Source organism: Idiotropiscis lumnitzeri, chromosome 17, assembly GCF_059441095.1.
Source record: "Idiotropiscis lumnitzeri isolate Australia: NSW breed Sydney's pygmy pipehorse chromosome 17, RoL_Ilum_1.0, whole genome shotgun sequence".
Classification (NCBI taxonomy): Eukaryota; Metazoa; Chordata; class Actinopteri; order Syngnathiformes; family Syngnathidae; genus Idiotropiscis; species Idiotropiscis lumnitzeri.
In genome coordinates this window covers 7753808-7773577 of record NC_142407.1, presented here as the reverse complement: position 1 = coordinate 7773577, position 19770 = coordinate 7753808, and the positions used below count along the sequence as shown (strand labels likewise).

General features: G+C 40.1%; 1 protein-coding gene across 12 annotated transcripts in view; it reads right to left on the bottom strand.

Annotated features, from left to right (window-relative positions):
- The window catches only part of auts2a (activator of transcription and developmental regulator AUTS2 a), a 273760-nt gene extending 261868 nt beyond the window's left edge, over window positions 1-11892 (bottom strand). For 9 of the 12 annotated variants that reach the window (XM_088279609.1, XM_088279617.1, XM_088279614.1 and 6 more), the window contains exons 1-2: window positions 11642-11852; window positions 7330-8049 (exon numbers count right to left, since the gene is read on the bottom strand). In XM_088279609.1, coding sequence (XP_088135735.1) covers window positions 7330-7608 — 279 coding nt within the window. In that variant the 5' untranslated portion in view covers window positions 7609-8049; window positions 11642-11852. Of the gene's footprint in view, window positions 1-7329; window positions 8050-10787; window positions 10994-11033; window positions 11223-11641 lie in introns of those variants that run through there. The other 3 variants (XM_088279612.1, XM_088279610.1, XM_088279611.1) reach the window with 3 other exon arrangements.
- Between the last annotated feature and the right edge of the window lie 7878 nt (window positions 11893-19770).

Sequence of the window (19770 nt, the reverse complement as noted above, 5' to 3'; positions counted from 1 at the left end):
AATGTAACACAGCAGAGCAATGCCAATGGAGGGAGTTGTAATATTTAGTCAAATTGTGGTCAAATTCTTTAAGTTTTATTAACAGTAATATAATACATTAAATCATGATGTAGTAACTGGTTGAAACATTCGACGCATCTCAACAATTTCAAAAGATACAATATGAGGGATAGGGATATATCGATATGCTTTTTTTAAAGGCCGAAATCGATTTATTGGTAGTCATGGAAGCCGATATTTAAAGCCGATATTCATTTGTTGAAAAAAGGGTTAAAATTGTGTCAAAATTTTGAAAAACAGCAACTCCAAAACTTTATTTAGTTTAATTGCCTTTAAGCACATGTTTATTAAACAACTTTTAGTGATTTGCAACATATTAAAGCTTTTTTAGATCTTGGAAAATGGACAATTTAGTTTTAAAAGTCGAACAAAGTGTGCATGGAGCTCCCAAGCTCTGCTCTATTTCTTATAGTTCAATGAAAACAAACATCGCTTTAAGGTTTACAGTGGCAAATTGTTTTCATTTAGTTGTGAGTTGTAGTAGGTTGACATTAACAAAATTTCAGCAGCCTGTTGCCTCCTGTAGTGCATGTTACTTGAGATGAAAAAGCAAAGAGGCATCTTACTGCTGATTGGCTGCCACCCACTGCACAAGGAACCAATCAGATGGTGCTGTGGGTGGGCCAATCTGCTTCTGCAGGCAGGACCACCAGCACAGCATAGAGAGAGAGAAGTGTTCTGCAGCAAGCCAAAATAAACCAGCTTTTAATTTATCGGCCTTGAAAATTAATAAAAAGGCCAATGCCAATTATCGGCAAAATGCCAAAAATGGGTCTCGATAATCGGCGCGGGCGATAATCGGTGAATCACTAATGAGGGCTGCATCATAACTATCAAAGTCGTACAATTTTAGGAAATATAAGTCTCAACATTTGCACATAAACGTGGAGGTCAAAACTGTCACCTGCAAGCTTAGTTCCCTGAAATTTGCAGATTTCTTCCAACAGATACGTCATTTGTTTTTACATTATAGAATACAGCAGTTTAATTTCGTTTTGTATAAATTGTCGGTTAAGAATTTGAATTTCACAAAAGCATTGAACATTTCTTGCTGCTGTCGTCCCGGAATAATTATTCATGTCCTTTTACATGAAAATAAACATGAAGGAAATTTCTATTGCCAATTTAGGCTTAAACAAAAAATGAAAAAAAAAAATAAAAAAGATTGTCTTTGCAAATCTCAGTTACTTCCTCGATTAGTGGTTTCTTGGCTGCTCGAATCTCCTTGCTCGGGTGAAAATGGAACTCGGATACGATGGTGTCATTTAGTTGAGCCAGTTAAGCACTCAAATTGAATCTATTTCTCAAACTCGAAACAGCTGGCGTTTCCCTCTCACCCAAATTGCCACCTTGTGCTTTGCTTTCAACTAGGCAACGTTACATCTCGGGACATAACACAAATTTAAACATTAACTGTTTGTACTTGATATTAAACTATGATATATCAAGGCAAAAATGTATTCCATTCCCATGTCAGCCATGGCGAGGAGCTGTCACGACACATTATTGCACATCACACGTCACTGTCTCAGTCTGACTGATATGTCTAAAATGCTGTCATGAATATTAGATATTACTGTAAAGAAACACGCAGTATAAACCGTCAGCTATCGACAACCTGTGCGTCTGGAACAGAACCATTAATAAAACCTGGACTGATATTTTTTTTATTCTTATTTGTTTGAAATGCCACCCCACCATCCCTCCATCCTCTTGAAAACAAGCTGCGAATATGTTTGATTTGACATTACCCCTGTTCTTAAACTGAAGTATCAATCAATGTGCTCTTCTCTTTCTGCACTTTCAAGTCGTCCCTCAGGCAGGTTTCTTAGAGCCGAGCCGAGAAAAATCAATTGTTTTTGAAACGTGGCGTTTTGAATTGCTGCCAACAGTATCATACTTCGGCTAACGTGGGAGAACAGAATTGCAGACTGTTCAACCGCAATTCATCATCTTCATTAGGACATATGTGAGGGTGAGGGGGGGGGCCTTTATTGACATAATTACAGTAGTTGATGCTCACAGCTGAAGCGGAGGACTCCTGCTGTACTTTAAATGTCAATAACTAGCAATTAACAAGCCAGAATTGTTTTTTTTTGAGGGTCTGACAACATGTCAAAGCCGCCATGATCGTTTCATTGAGCTTTTCAGGCTTGTTTCTCTGCTTGCCTGTTATGCCGTGTTATTTTTTTGTTTACAGTGTTCTTGGGAAGCATTGGTGGGCGGGGCCTCCTATATCTACCTGCTGTCAGTTTAGATGCAGCAGAAGTGGAATGAAGATCGTTGTGCTGCATACCTCCGTTGGCTTTATTTCAAAGTACTTCCCATTCCTCATATGCTTTTTTGCGTAACCTGGCAGTATTATACAATTACCTAATGTACAAAGTAAGTATTTTGATTGTTTCGTTTCTCTTCTAGCTTTAGATTCGGTGTGCTGTATTAGTTGTATACTATGATGAGATGGAGATGGATTGGTAAGAGGCAGGGTCACCAACGTTGCGGCTAGGCACCAGGTAGCCCCCAAGGACTACACGAGTGAGCGTATTCTAAAAATAGCTCACCGGTGATGGAACAAGTGTAATTCCCTTGGAAAGTTTTGTAGCGGTAATCATTTGAAAACATGAACAATGGCAGATATTTATAGAAATAAGCTGTTGTATATTGATTTTGTTACGTGTTGCCTAATCATTATATAAATTATATTCACATGTCTTCACATAAGTGAATAACATGAATTGCTAATAATAACGTGATAATAACTAGGGCCACACCGATATGGATTTTTATTTTTTTTTTTGCCTGTGCTGATTTCAATCCGATATTTTGCAGAACAAGATTCAGATAACTTATTATTCGGACAATTAATTTAAAAAAAATATATATAAAATTATACATTTTGAAAAATTCTTAATATAAAGATACGAATTACGGGCAGAATTTGAGTGTATAATCAAACTGGGAGCCAAGAGGTAGCTCTCAGATTCAAAAAGGTTGGTGACCAACCCCTGGATTAGAGCAGATGTCTTAGTCAATGGTGGTAATTTTTCAATTTTATTTTTAAGAAATAAAATGCCTTTTGTATACCTTCCTTAATTCGAATGTCAAACTCAACTGTATTACGCAACAACTGCAGCTGCAAGAAAGAGCTATAAATAAATAAGACTCACTAAATATTCATAAATAGCTAATTGATAAGTTCTAGAAAATCTTTAAAAATAAAGTAGACCATAACTTCCTTGACAAAGCCAACAGGAAGTTCAGTTTTATTCCCTCCCTTAGCAGGTTGTGCAAAGAAACGATTATTAGTAAAACACACGCACATACATGTTTAACATGCAAAAAGTATGGGAAGAGAGTGTACATCGTCATTTGGCTAAATGAGCTTCAAAGTCTTGCTTCTAATGCAAAAAATGTGCTTCCAGTGGAGCTCCTTAAACAGGCCAGCTGCAGCTGCGCACTCTGATGTGAAAGGAATAAAGAATTACGCCTGTATTTGTCTTCATCATTTGCTGGTTGGTTATGTAAAGAGTTAATAGTCAAAAAAAAAAAATCCCCCGTTACACACGATGGTCCTTCTGCAATAAAGCATCACATGGATAGATTTTAAACAAGCAAGCCAATTTAACCCAATTTATCACTCGTCTACAAAGAAACACCCAGACTTCAAATGGAGGCGACAATTACGCCACAAAGCGTCCGCAGAATGAGGAAAGGGAATTTGTTTTGCCACATTTCTGCGACACTTCATAAACATCAGTTGCGTTCAAGCGCGCCAGTGTCGTATGGATTTTTATTTTTTTCAGGTTATTTTAATATTTAAATTGGCTAAAATTGCCTATAGATTAGAGACAAAGTGGCGATGGATCATAAGCATCAATATGGGGGAAAAGAAATAGGATAATAATAAGACAATGCAGCTTCAGCACATTAACACGAGTCATCATCACTTCATAACTGCAACTTTCCCAACTTGGTGGCTTATTTTAACTCACGTGGGTTATTTCTGTTATGCAAGGTGGCGGTCATCGTTCCGAACTTGTCGGACAAATGCTTGCATTGATTAAATAACGTCTAAATTAGGTGTGCTCATCCTTGAACAAATGCCCCCGTGCTCCAGCTAAACTCTTCCAGGCTGCTCTTATTAACTAGCAGGACTAAAGGTGTCAAACACGGCACGAGTGTGCCCACAGTTTTGCTTTTGCATGACTTTGGGTAAATAAGTATTTAACCACTGCAGGGCTCCTAGCCAAGCGATGATGTGTTAGGTTATTAGCGCTTCCTTCAATAGTAACGACAGTCATTAAGTGCTGTTACGGACGGTTAAGGGTCAGAGGTCAAGTTGCACAGAGCTCTTTGTACATCAGTGATCAATTGCAAAGCATAGCAAAATAATTTGCATTCAGGATTTGCATGAGGGTGCATTGTGTTTATTTGTCAAGAGAAGTCCCCCCTGTTACGTGACAACGGAATGTGATGGGAAGAATAATAAACACTGGTTAATAAATTCAAGGCTCTGCATTTCACACACACACTTAAAATCAAGAGCTATTCCTGGTTGCAAATATACAATAATGTTTGTGTTAAAATGAGATACTGTGTCATATTTGCGAAGATAACGGTAGGCAATCAGGGAAACCAAAATGGCAACCATGTAGTAGCTTGCAGGCTGATTTCCAATATTCTGCTCAAGCTGGAGCAAAATGCATAAAGTCCAAGTCGAAACTAACTTGCATTGCATGCTAATTGAATATCAAGCGGGTTGCATCTTGGACATGGCAGTTCTCAATGACATTGCAAAGAAAATGAGAAAATGCAATGGGAGCAATGTCACTCCAGCATGGCGGTGACAGATGGAAGGCACGAGAATTTTCCTCTCGGGGTCTGACCTCATCAGAATTTAACTTCATCCAAACAGGAGCCACTGGTGCTGTGATATGCATGTGCACAGTTCGATACCATTTACGTCATAAACTGAGTATCGTGTTTTCTTTCCCTTGCTGGAACTCCACCATGTCAAGCTAAGCAAATGTGTAAATGCTTTTGCCATATTTTTCGGACCATATCGCGCACTTAAAATCATTTAAAGGGGAAGTACACCCCCCAAAAAATATTTTTAATAAAATGTTGTATGCGCCTTCATTCGTCTAAACATGGCATTCTGATTAAAATTGCGTTTGCGGAATATGAGTTAAGCAACAAATTCCCCTCCTCCGTTCAAAGCGACCCCCGTGTAGTTGCACGCCGAATAAAAGCAAGAAAGCTGCTCCGCTACCCAATATTTCACGTCCGGTCTAAACCGAGCACAATAGCGCAAAGCCTATTAAATAAACCAAATAAAATGGATTAATTAGAATAAACTATTTAAAAAATGCTTGACAAAAAAAAAAAATGCGTCTTCTAACCTGGTGCACTTTTTTTTTTTTTTTTTATAAATATACCTGTTCATTAATATTGCACCTAATAATACAACCTAATGAGCCATACAATTATAATTGGTAATTGAATTTTTATATTAAGCTAAAAGTTAAGTTTTTTCCATCTTGATCAGATCTGAGCACATCAAACATCACTTGATCGAGATCTTTCAACATCGACTATTTGATCTTTTCCGTTTTGTAATAATACCGAGAATGAAAATGTGCTTTTTCAACAACTGGAAATCGACACCTAAGTGCAATGATGGTGGGATGAGAAACTAAGGCATTGACGAATAAAATCAAAACATGAGGTTAGTGATACATGACCGCTCAAACTAAAATGCTGCTCGCTAAATCCACTTGACTCTGTCTTTTATTCAAGTCTGAAAAAAAAAAAAAAAAAAAGGACTGACGGGCGAAAAACATCCACAGAAAGTACTTTAGAAATAAGGCCACACAAAAGGAAGTGAGAAAGGACAGAGGTCAACGACTTGAAAGGGAAATTTTCTGGAGCTGTGAAAATATCTTAATCGGACTATCATGATGATACAGCGAGGACAAATGCTAATGCACAGATAACTGCGATTTGGTCACGCCAATGAAACAAGAGATTGATATCGCACAGCAGTGATAAGGAAATGCAAGTCAGACTGTGTTATCCGTACAATCCTGACCTTGTGAAGCCATAAATCGTTTTTTTTTTTTTTTTTGGTACAAACAAAAGTCAAAGAAACTCCACAGCTCTATAATTTATGCAAATGTGAATGTTCTGGATTTGACAAAATTGTCCTTAAAGGGCAACATTGGAACATCAAATTTGCTAAAAAAAAATATATAAAATAAAATAAGAGTAATAGCAAGTTGGTTGTGAGGCTTATTTAAAAACTGCACATCCAGTTCCTACCAAATGTCGAGTAGTGAAAAACAAAGAACCATTTAAATTTGAACAAAATAAATCGATTCACAGATTGTAAATAAAACAGTCAAACCAACAAACGCAGATGCACCACTCCACTATTTGTTTTCCACAGATGCCCCCCAAATTGCTTTTTTAACCTTTCAAACTCGGAAGAAATTTGCACCCCACTGAGAGAAGTACACAGCATAACAGAATGTTATCTTTATCCTTTTGGATTTCAAAACAGAAGTGACCGAGATGCTAAATAAGCATGGGGGGGGAGGGGTCAATGTTTCTAATTCTATATGTCGCAATAATCGATTGTATACAATTTAGATTCAAAAGAATAACAAGCTTTAAGAACACATTCAGATATCAGTTTCTCTCAATACGAGTAAGAAATGTGTCACCGATTCACACTGTGATATTCCATTCCATAAAGATATGATGTCCCGCTGTCTAAATACCTTGCTGATCTCAGTCATAATTCAGAGCTGTCTCATCGGAAGGCAGCCTGCGCCAATCAGACGAGAAGCCAGACGACTATAAATCACGGCCATTGTGATTAAACTTGTACTAACATGGATCAAATGGCTTTTCTCCGTGGTGAGCGAATAAACGCATAACAGCCACTACAAGCGCAGTTGAACATCCCTCATGTGGAGTACCACTTTGCTGGAAAACTCTTGTGAAAATGAATCCAGAACGGAACACAACAACAGACGCCTCTCAGAGGCACGGATAGTCATCTCAAGTGCAAACGCTACTTTTTTTTAAAGCCAAGACTGCTGAACTAGTCCACACCCTCACAAAAGCCACATTAGGCAGGTGGGAGCCTGACTGCACCAGTCAGACCAGCCCAGATGTGCACCAGATAGATACTCAAGCCAGAAACACAAAACATAGACACAGCCAGAGTTCATTCATTTATCATTTTTGTAGCTCAACACTCACCTCCAGAGCCTCCAAGGTCACAAATCCCGTAATAGAAAAGCCATCAATGATGTCCTCCTCAGCAGAAGTAGACTCCTTTCGTTTCCTCCGGGGGGGTCTCGGACGGGACGATGAGGGCTCCCTGTTGCCTTCCCGCTCCGAGTCAGATGAGAAGTGAAAGACGGAGCCCTTAACGTGATTGTTGCTTATCCCATTTGATCTCCTTTCCCGATTCCTCTCTGACCTTGACTTCTTCTTCTTACGCGGGCCACTAGTCTGAGGGCCATCCATGTTCTTCATGGGGAAGATCCAGATAAACCCTGCTCTTAATGACAAGCAAAGTCTTCAAGGATCAAAAGCTGGTCGTGCTCCAAATCCACTTCAATCCCACGGGAGGATATCCCGGTGAATATTACCAATACATTGGATCCAAGGTAATCATGTAATATCCAGCAGATCAAGCCTTTTACAGGTGAAATTAAACGGCATCAGGTCACTAAATCAAGCTTGATTCCAGGTACAATAACGCTCCCCGGCGGCAATCCATCAAATCCTACAACAGTGCCGTAAAATCAGCGATTAAACAGCGTTATCGTGAAGAAGACGCCCGTTCGGCCAAAGGAGATGCTTTTTAAATGAAAGCAAAAGTCTGCTGAGGGACCACGATCCTCCATGACGGGTCCGGCATGCGTTTTTCCTCCGCTCCTGTTCTTCTTACACAAACACAGCAAACTGGCCGTCCTGTCGGATAAAGAGAGAGAAAGCAATTTGCAACATGATCACTCAGCAGAGTTGAACTGCACTTTTCAGTTAATGATGCCATTTTCCAAAAGGTGTGGCAGGCTATGCGCAAGGTTTGTGCTATTCTCCATAATGCAAGATGAATGTTTGATGAGGATGGCAATAGTCTCGTCTGGTTCCTTCATCTCCCAGGCCGTAAAACCTGATACGACATCATTATGTCTTGCAAGACTATTTTACTAACATCTCGGAGGTTTTTCTTTTGCAGAAGTTATCGCCTCGACATGCATTTTCAACAACACAAATCTGCACAGATACTTCATTTAGACCAGTGCTTCTCAAATAGTGTGACCCTAGGGAACATGCTTTTTTTTCCCCACTGTAATAAAATAAAGTGTAATTGCACATCCACTCCAGTAGTGGGCAGTGGCGCTCTCATTGCACATTGTGCACAGCGAGTATTAACGCTATGATGTATGTTTTGCAACAAAAATGCGATTATTTATAGTTGCGGCGGAGAGAGGGTGGGGGGTGGGGGGGTGGGGCAACAAAAATAATTGAGAAGCACTGATTTAGACTAACCGTTTACGAAATTATGACCACTACTCAACGTGATTGTGACTTGCATTGGTGTGGAACTGCACTGCATCATACTGAGAGCTCATCTGCTTAGCTACTCGAGGGTCACTCAGTGCTATGCTAATAAACATATTGTTAAATTACGACGTCTAATTCAATAAAAAATATGTTAATGAAAGTCCTGTATTAGATCTCATTTAATTGTGCAGGTGTAATAAAATCATGTTAGTTAATTTATCTGTAACTTGCATTACAGCACATTTCACTCATTAATAGTCCTTACTGAGATGGAAAAGTATTTTTTTTGTCAGGTTTAAGCATGGTGCATCATCCCCTTTCTCAAAGTGTAAATCCAACACTTTACAGACACTGTTCTGCCCACACAGTGCCAATAATCTGCCAACGAGCAGGGTTGTGATCTCAATTCTCCTCTCTTCGAAAGTATTCTGGCTGCACTCAATCTAGGCTCAATTAAACCATTCAACCCTTACCAAGACAACATTTATTTAATCTACAGTTTCACCCTGGACCTAACGACTCACATATATTAACATAAAAATGAATATCATGAATGTAAAAGCAAATGATGTGTTTTTACACCAGCAATAGTCACACCCGAGCCAAGTCCAGTTTTTGATATTGTTTAAAGACATGGCTGGTTCTCGATTGTCGGTTCAAATAGAAATAATAATAATGCTGTTTTAATTAATTAATTAATTTAATTGTGATTAGGATTGTGGGTAAACTGGAGAATAGGGCTCTGACTATTGAATATTTTTACATTACTCAAATAAAACCCAATCAAATAAAAAAAAAAGAAATTTCTAATTACTGTTATTTTAAGCAGATCTTTATATGGCATTATTTAATGATTAAAGAAAATCAAATACCGCAGACAACGGTTTAGCAAAGAAGATCATGAGACCCTTTTGAAAACTGAAAGCTACTCTTTGGTTTCTGATAAATGTCAAGGGTGACGATGGTTATGAATTTCTTATTTTGATTATATACAAAAGATAATCATTCTGCCTTGGTGAAAAACTATAGAAATCACTGCATATTTGCTGTTGAGCTACTCAAATCAGGTGTTTATGTTAGAAAATAGCTGAAACAAATCAATCATATAGTTGATCTAGATTAATTGAATAATCTAATATTTATTGAGTAATCGTCTATCATACCACCAGATTTATCATCAGCCAACTACGAAATGGCAATTATTTCCCACTTATATCTGTAAAGCAACTTTTTATATTTGCAGATACTCTTGTGTAATTTACAGCCAGAAGATCCATATTGTATCAATTTAAATAAGCAACTTAAAATTTAAAGAAATGGCCCAGCTATGGATCACATTGGGCTTCATTCACTGTGTCAACACTCCGCAGTGAACTCTGGGATGACATGCCTTCACTGTCACTCATGTTGTTATTTTGACCGTTGGGCGGCAATTGAAAAACACCCAAAGAAATAATTGCAGGCCTGACATAGACAATTACCATTTGCACAGATTAAGGTCTGTGTGTGTCAATTTATTTCATCATCAGTCATGAAATATGTATGGAATAAAATGAAGCCTTTAATAAAGCATTACTTTTGAAAAATCACACCATCATATACTGGTGGGTGTAACTCGCAGCGGTATTGCACCTTTAATGCATCACCAAACACACCAGAAGCAATTTGTCACAGTCAACCACCATGTTCAACTTCACATTGTCTCAATGGACACAGGTTGTCATGTAATGTGGCTCATTACTGCTGTGCACATGTACTGGAGCGAAGCAATCCTGCAAAGTAATTCAAACGTGTTTTGTTTTTTTAAGACAGATGCCAAACAAAATACATGATTTTGGATAGCTGTACATGATAATCCTGTATGCAAGCATTTATCAATACAGCAACCAACACAAAATATATATTCAAATATCCCCTATATGTGTTCTCATAATCAGATGCTCCTTTACCACAATAATTCCAGCATCAGTGCATTCAACCTGATGCCCATTAAGCCACTCATCAGATGACACACACTACACAAATAGCTCCACACAAAAAAAAAAATGCTCTACAGCAGAAAACTGGTCTAGCTTTGACCGTTTCTCTTTTTCAGCCGCCCCAAGTCTAGTAAAAGACTTGTTCCCCCTGTCTTCGCTCACAGTGTCTTTCTGTCTGCCTGGTGCTGTCAATAGAAATCTCCAGTTCTGTAATCCGGTGCAGCCCACAGCAGCAGCGGGCTGGCACTGCCTCCTGCCCGGGTTCTCCGAGCTGCATTTTCTACTACAACACATACAGCACACGCAACAAAAGCATGCTTCTTTTTTTTCTCTCTCTCTCTCTCGCTTTCTCCCTCTCTCTCTCTCTTTCTCTCCAAGACACGTCATGCAAAACCAAGAAATGCAAACCCTTGCGAGTGGGGGAGGGACCGTCCGGATAAGTTGCAGTCCGTCGGTCAATTATTTAAAAAAATCAGAATAATAAAGGACGAGTAGGTTTGGAGCTGACAAAATAAATCCCGCAAAGGAAAGGCACCCTCCGCTCTTCCCCAGCTCAGACTTCCAGGATCCCGGAGACTCGGGGACCGGGGCGCAGGGATACGGCGGTGCCGCAGTGCCGCTTTACATGCTACACGCTTCCTCCTCCTCGAAATAGTGCTGTCTCACTTGGTTGGTACGCGGCTCTTTTTTTCTTTTTTGTGAAGAGCGAGATAGGGTGGGTGTTTGTTGGGGTAGGGTGAATAGCATCGAGACATTAAAACACACTAAAAAAATGACAATGAGTTGTGGTGTCCTCAGTGAGATGAGCTTGGAAAGTTTTGAATGGATGGTATTACCATCAAGAAATGGGAGTGCTTGTGAGTAATTTACGATGAGGAAATTAGATTCTGAGCAATTAGAAATTAAAGTGGTTTCACTCACTGGCAACCTGTGATGTGGTCCCTTTTCAAAGTTAATGTTGCAAAAAAAAAAAAAATCTAAAATCCAACAAAGAAACACAAGGGAAAAAAACTCACCATCATACGTGAGTATCATGAGAAAAGGCACGTGACTTGCAACAGCAACGATATAATCCGACAGTAGCCGGGTTTACGTGGAGACTTTTATGACGTTCTGAAAGAAATCATTCCGAATTAAGATTAGACTTCTAGTCACCTTTTTACACGTGATGGCATATTTTAAAATCCACCGGTTGCATATGTGTCAAACTCCAGTCCTGGAGAACCACTTTCCTGCAAGCTTTCAATCTCTCCCAGCTGCAACACACTTGATTCAAATAATCATCTCATCAGCAAGCGCCGAAGAAGCCTGATAAGTATCCTGCTTATTTGAATCAGGTGTGTTGCAGCCGGGAGAGATGAATCTGAATACAATTCCATTTGGATTCAGCCTTTTATTCCAATTCTGGTGTTTATATGGAGCATTTTCATTTTGTCTGGTCATTCGGATCCTTTATAATCAGAATGCATGGATCCATGCAAACTACTAAAGAAAAAAAGGAACTGAATATAAACTGAGGAGACAATTACACCCCGACAAGACGTGAATGGATGGAGTAAACTGATTGGTTGGACGAGGCTAACAAAAATCCTAATGAGCAAGAGAGAAGAGACAAAACTTGAAATTAAAGAAAAATATAATTTACACAACAAAACACAGGTCATGGGAAAAAAGCAAGTAATCAGATTGCAGGTGCATTTATTACAAATTGTGATTATTTTGCGGTGCGATATGACCTTTAACATTCATGCTTGGAGTGGTAATTGCAGAAGCTAAAGCGAACAAAGAGTAGCATAAAGCAAGGTTACCCACACCCGCTGTAGCTAACCCTCCCCTGCATGAATAATTCCTATCGTGTTCAGATCAAAATCACTGTTTATAGAAAGTGATGGCAACACGAGTACTTCCTGGTCGCTCTCGTTGCGCCGTTGTCATGTCCTATAATCCTGTTACTTTTGAAAAAAAAAAAAAAATCAAAACGTCCATGCTAAATTAGCAACAGAGCTGCTCGCCATTTCTGACCTGCTCCCCCCCAAAAAAAAAATCTGATAGACTTTAACACGTAACCAGTAACTGTATTAGAATGCATTTTTATAGTAACCCTCATAATCCTCGTAATGGGAATTAAAGATTCTCAGAATTGTCTGTAGGTGTGAATGTATGATAGCCCAAAGTCAGCTAGGATTGGCTTCAGCCACCTGTCTCATTAATGAGGACAAGCGTTATAGAAAATGGATGGATGTTTAATGAGCCACTTGTCTGACCTCTGTGAAGCCAGTGTGCGGTTACCGGTCAGTGGAAATGTGAGTTTGAACATTTGTCGATATGTGCCCTCTGATTGGCTGGTGACCAAAAAAAGACCCTTCCCTATGGGCACAGATGGAGTGAGTTTAAAAAAAAAAACTTTCATGCTCCTCCTGATGTTACAGTAATTACAATTTGTGCATTTGTATTTTTTTTGTTATTCCTATTAAAAACATTACAGCTGTATATGTACAAACGAGAACGGCAGCACATCGCGTTCACTCGCTGAATCGTTGGCAAACGGGAAATCACTTTCTTTCACTGAATCAGACGTGCACGGGAAATGAAATCACATTCACTCACCGAATCGTTCCTGAATGGGAAATGGCAGGACACTCACTTATTGATTCGTTCACAAGCAGGAAATGACCTCACTGATTCCGTGAACGCCATCTGACACTGGCTCCTGATTGGTCGTTCTCGACGATTGACAAAATGTGCATTCCTGTACTGTGAAAGAACAAATCGGTTGAAGAAGAAGTTTTCTTACGTTCACTGAAAAGATTCATTCTTTGATTCAAAACCAACATCTCAACCCAGGGCTCAACTTCATCATCAATACTCACGATCACATTTAGCCCAGAGGATTATGATGAGCGAGATCATTGACCACATTGACAAAAACCACGTTTACCAGCTTTGTTGTGTTTTCGCAAACTTGTCGCAAACCTCCATTATCGCTGGTACTGCCCCCTGCGCAAACACCCCACAGCCTTCCATCACCCCCAAGAGTACTATTTATGAGCAGCAAGTTTGCATCATGACAGTAAAAATATTAAAATTCCCCCTCTCTTGCCATTTTTCTACCTCAGGCTGTTCTCCCAACTCTGACCTCGACTTGTACTTATTTCTTTTTCTAGCCATTTTTTTGCCACCCTCTGCTCTGTTAACAACCTCATGGGGATGAATAACCTTTTCATAAATACAGACAGCCATTCGCAGCCAATACAAATATTCCCTTTATTAGTCCCACAATGGGGAAATTCGAGATTCGAACCCAGGCCTCCTGGGGAGACTGGGTCCTGAACGCGGCGCCTTAGACCACTCAGCCATCCTGGCAGCCAAGAATAACATCAAAGCCTGGCTACATTTATGAATCAATCAATTGATCAATTTTAGGGTCAATTTCTAAGAATGTGTTTGATAAGCTTGTTAAAAAATTAAGAGACCTAATTTGAATCGAAATACTACACTGGGATTTTCTCCACTACAGGCAACTGAGCCACAGTCCTAGCTGTCTGTGTCCTTAAAGCCACCAATTCTCCCAGCGTAACAAAATGAGAAGCGGTCTACATCTCCACTAAAACTGCTGTTTCAAGCACTATTCAACACAGCTCTGTAAAAACATGCAGAGATGCAAAGTGAAAAAGTGAAAGCAATTATCCGGCGCCGGAGGTTGGAACAGCTATCGTAACTTTTGTGTAATTGCAGCAGCTGGAATGATGCCACACGGTCAATGTTGAGAGAATTGTGTAACGACGATCATACTGATGGGGAACAAACATGGTGAGTCATTACTTTTAAACTGGGGGGTGATCATTTAAGGATTTGAGTCTCAATTAAAACATAAAACACTGTAAAAAGGGAAATGGGTATAAAAAGCAAAAAACAAGACTGTAAATCCAAAATAAAATATCGCGGTAGCGAATGCTGGCTTTTCATGAATTGATATCTTTCAAGGAACTGTTTCTGCATGCCCGAGCCACAAGCTCTGGTGTCAAATTATCATTTGCTTCATGAAAGGCGTAGAAAACTGTCACCTCAGGGACGCCCAAAGCCAACGAGTTGACTTTTCACATGGGAAACGATGCCTGCTGGTATTCAAATACTCTCGAAATGATTACGCTTCAAGACTGCACAGTGCACTTTAGGAAACGAAGCAGCTTCGTAAAAGAAGTTCTCAACTTTGAAGAGTTATTCTCTACATGGAAGTTTTTGTCTTACAAATCTGTGTATAAAAAAAAAAGAAGGATATTATAAGCAGAATTTATTTTCGAGCTATGCGAGACAGAAGCAAATAACTCAAATTCAATTATTTAGTCGTAGTATTATTTCTGCACAATATATATTTTTTATATTGTCCTGAAACTAATTACATCATGTACGGCGACCAATTTTACAAAGCAATTAATTGTATTGCACCCAACATTCTTCAGAATGTCTAATGAAATGTAAAAGTCATATAAATGATTGAAATTAAATAATTAAATGATTTGTCGCATTAGTTTGCGTCTCTTTGTTACTGAGCAGTGATTAGCATTTTTTTTTTATTTTAAAACTAATTGCTGATTAGGAATACTATGTAATCTTTCATTTTTTTCAAATTAATTTCTTGCTTCCTTTAATTGCGTCATGACTATTTGATAAGAACAGTACATTTAATAACATTGGACAAGAATTATTTCCTGACCCTCCATTTTTTTTATCTCTGTGGATTTTCCACAAGTGCATGATTGCGGATCACCACGTCATATTTATTTGTCCTATTAAAGTCGTTTGATAATGAGATCTGCTCATATTAAACAGTTTTTTTTTCCACTTGTATTGAATCCATGTGAAAAGAAAAGACAAAATAATTTGACTGGTGTTGAAACTTCTTGTACCGCCCAATACACACCTGCGGGGGTGGATGGTTGGTTTCCTTGCGAGACACAATGAAGCATCTGTCTCTCTAAACAAAATCAATTCAAAAGCAAAAGAGATTGCCATTTGATAAAACATGAATTATTAGTGCAGGCCCTACTTATTGTTTTACCAGCCAGGTCAAGTATTCATCTATTTATCCATTTTCTATGACATTTATCCTCATTAGCAACATGGGTGAGCCGGCGCTTATCCCAGCTGAGGGCGAGAGGCGGATCAATTGCAGGCCACTTAGACCCGCCCCCCCAAAAAATCCACTCGCACTCATGATCTCAACTACGTCTAACCGAGAGCCTTGAATAAACCAAACATTCATGTTTTTGGAATGTGCGAGGACGACCAGAGCTTACTTGCCTCTCTCCTATGTTGGCCTGCAGCAGAGGAGCACCCGCCATGCCTGCAAGAATAATTCAGGGGGGACAGGCATGCACTTGACCTTGTCTCTTCTTCCCAGGAGGAATGTCCTTGTGACAAATGGCACGGCAGCAAAGAGACAACAGCTCGGCAGCTATTTCCGCTTACCCGCCCTCTACTCATTAGACCTGGAAGACAGATCTGCTCTTCCTCTTTTCAGTGCCATTATTAGCTTTAATTACACCGTCACCCGAATTTTCCTGTCCCTGCACAGCTTTATCCAACTCCACTCAAGAACTGAGTTTGCCCACTATGAATATATGACCATGAAAGAAATCCATGACTTCTGTTGCTATTTTAGCAAACTTGGTGATTACAATGACGGTAAGCAGAGATCTTCATTTTCCAGCACACCTGATTCGAATTATCAGGATCAGGATCAGGCTTCTCAGAGCATGCCGGGGAATGCAACTCTCTATTTTTGTAGACATCGCACCTGTGCCATGACGCCAATGCCACAGTAACCGGATTTTCATGTGAGCACAAGGCTCACTCTGCATGCTTCCCATGTTGGGCCCAGTGGAGGGGCAATTTGGAGGCAGCAAGTTAGTCAAAACCAGAGGTGGGCAAACTTTTTGATTGGCAGGCCGAAATGGGTTCTAAAATTTGACAGAGGTGCCGGACCCGGAGCAGATGGATGGAATGTTTTGGTAACCTCACCTCATCTGAGAAAAAAAATACATTTAAATTTAAATGAAAGTGAACAAAAGCATTACAACAAAATATATTTGTCTTGACACACCACACAGTATTTAGAAAATAAAACATGAACAAGGTTTATTCATGTAATTTTTTTCAAATTCGGCGGGCCGAATTAAAACGTTCAATGGGCCGCATGTGGCCCCCGGGCCGTAGTTTGCCCACATCTCGTCTGAACACATGCCTGCTCAGTCCACATCTAAATACTGTCACAGCTGGTCTAACGCGATTTTGGTGAATTTGTACACAGCGACACCGGGAGACAGATTTTGCGCTGTGCAAACGTTCATGTGAAATATGTGAGCAGCTTTTGAATCATTGAATTCGATTTTTTTTTATATCATCCCCCTTAGAGAAGTGTAGCACACAAATAATCGAAAATGGAGGGAGAAGGGGTGGGGCAGTCTGCAGATGTATTTCGGACATGCCGAAACTCTAATTCACAGGTGTACTGGAGAACCACTTTCCCGGCATGCTTTCAATCTCTCCCGGCTGCAACACACCTGCTTCAAATAATCAGCTCATCAGCAAGCTCTGAAGAAGCCTGATAACTATCCTTCTCATTCAGAGTTTCAAAACACAATTTAAAAAGTGAGTTTAGCATCCACGCAGTATGCCGCGTTTTAACCATGGCTATAAAATTGACGTCATTTTTGAGATCACAGTGTCCAAATTCATGGGTGCCACCCACTGAGCCACGTGTACGGTTGCAGCTTCTAATGAGTTAGGCTTTCAACAGAGCTTTCAAAGTGTGACGTGGGCTTTAATGGCTTTTTCTAGTGCCGGATTATGAATCTCCATTGATGTAACACAAAATGACAGCAGCTAAATGAAGTCTCCAGTAACATTATTAATACCTTTAGAGCAGCGTTCCCCAATATTTTTACCACCAGGGACTGGTTCCGATTCCCAGCCAGGCAACCAAATGGCATTGAGCCAGAGATTGGCGACCACTGCCATAGAGCATGTATTTTACCTCCGAAGAAGGGCTTACTGGTGAATAGTAAGAAAGCCTTCTCGCTCACTGTGACACCCTAAGTGCATATTGTGACATTCACATAAAACCGAGATATTCTGTTTGGCTCGACAAGCAAAGATCGCTGCGCAAAGGCCTTTTGACGACGCAAACAAAAACTGTCTTGCCTACTCAACATTCATTTCAAAACACACGACATGATTTTTAATGGCAGCTAACAGAAGGTCTGGCCGTGTACTCCTACTCATTTGAAATGTGCGAGATAACCTTTCGCTGCATGTGACAGATCTCAGAGGAAGTCATCCGCTCGTGTGTTCTTTATTATAGCAGCCGCGTTGACATGTGATGCCACTTCATCTACTCCAAAGTGAGAGGAGGCGTGGATACATTTATTTTTCCGAATCTGTCATCTGCGCACATGGAGATAAAAATCTCCAAATCCACTTCATACAAAAGAGATGGAAAAAGAACATTTCCCTGCGAGGTGGATATGAAAAGTAATGCTTCTGAAAAAAAAAAAAGAAGGTGACAGTATCTTCAGCTAATAGTGTTTGGATGTGTTCTATACATATTGCAAGCAGCCTCGTGACCTCTTTGCTATTAAGCAAAAGCTTCACCTTAAGTAATTCATGATACAAGTTCAACAGCGAGTTCAGCCACTTGAGATAAAAAGAACGCTGTCGGAATGCTCCGTGCAAGTGAAGTACCAACGATAAAAGCTTTCGTTTTGATTTTCAACAGAATCCGGTCATAAAGGAGACTTCAGAAGCACTTTAAGGTCAGAGGATTTGTTGCAGCGTTTCTGCCATCACTTGTGTCATTTGTGCCTGAGATTTTCTACACCACTCATCCTGTTCATGGTCAGCCTATTCTCGCTGACACCGGGCGAAAGGCACGCCGCCGCACTTTGGATTGGTTGCCATTCACACACACACACACACACATATATAGAGACAGACAACCATTCTTATTCGCGCTGTCATTGAGTGGCGCTGCAAATTCGTTAACACGCATGGAAGTCTGACAAATGTAGCCCTACACCATCAGCGACCTTGGCTAAATTATTCCTTGCATCTATGCGATGCTTCACTCGGCTCCGCTCACACCAGAAGCAGTGAACTATTCTCTCATGTTGTTCGTAAACAACATCAAGCGCGTTCCACTTTGAATAGCAAACAGTCTCCCATCCCATCGACTAATTCCATCTTGTTTCCTACTTTAGTTGCATAGCAAATGAAGTCTCCCCATGATATGTTCTGTCTGCTATCCTCGCAGCATGCACGGTACATCGTCCACTGATAGGTGATAAATGTGTCGCTTCCTCTCAGGGGCGATTCTTGGATGTTGACTTTATATGTGCCCAAGTGCCAGTTGAATCAGGTGGACGTTACAATGTCATTTTTAAAACAAACCAAATTAATAAATGGCAGCGAAAACTCACATCCTATTACTGAGAAGTCACACTTATTAACAAGTTAAATGTTTCACAGTGGGGCGCTGTGCCAAAGGGACTGAAGATGATGAAAAGCCACTATTCTTTGTGGGCTAAGCCAGCGCTTCTCAAATAGTGGGGCAGCCCGCCCCTGGGGGGCCACGGTGCAATGCTGAAGGGGGGGCGGTGCGTGTGACCCTGGGGAATTTATTATATTTTTTCTGCCATACTACAATAAAGTGTAATTGCACATCCACTCCAGTAGTTGGCAGCAGCGAGTATCAACTCTTCGGTGTCGGTTTGTTTTGCAACCAAAATGCTGTTATTTGTAGTTGCGGCGGAGAGTGGGTAGTGGTGGGGGGGGGGGGGGCGTGAATTGTTTTCCTCTTCCTAGGGGGGGCGTAACAGAAAATAATTGAGAAGCACTGGCCCAGGCTCATACATAGTGATGAAAACTCCCACTGGCCCTTTGCCTTGTAAACAATTAACCTCGAACAAACTTTCCTCTGGTTTAAAGTGTCTTAATATGCCAACAATCCAAATGGAACAAAAATACCGAGCTTTAAAAATGCCATAATACACCGAAAATGATACGATCGTCCTCTCAGTCCTGTTGTCAAGCCCTAATTATCTTGAGTGGCACAACACGACAACAACCATGTGACACATTTGTGCCG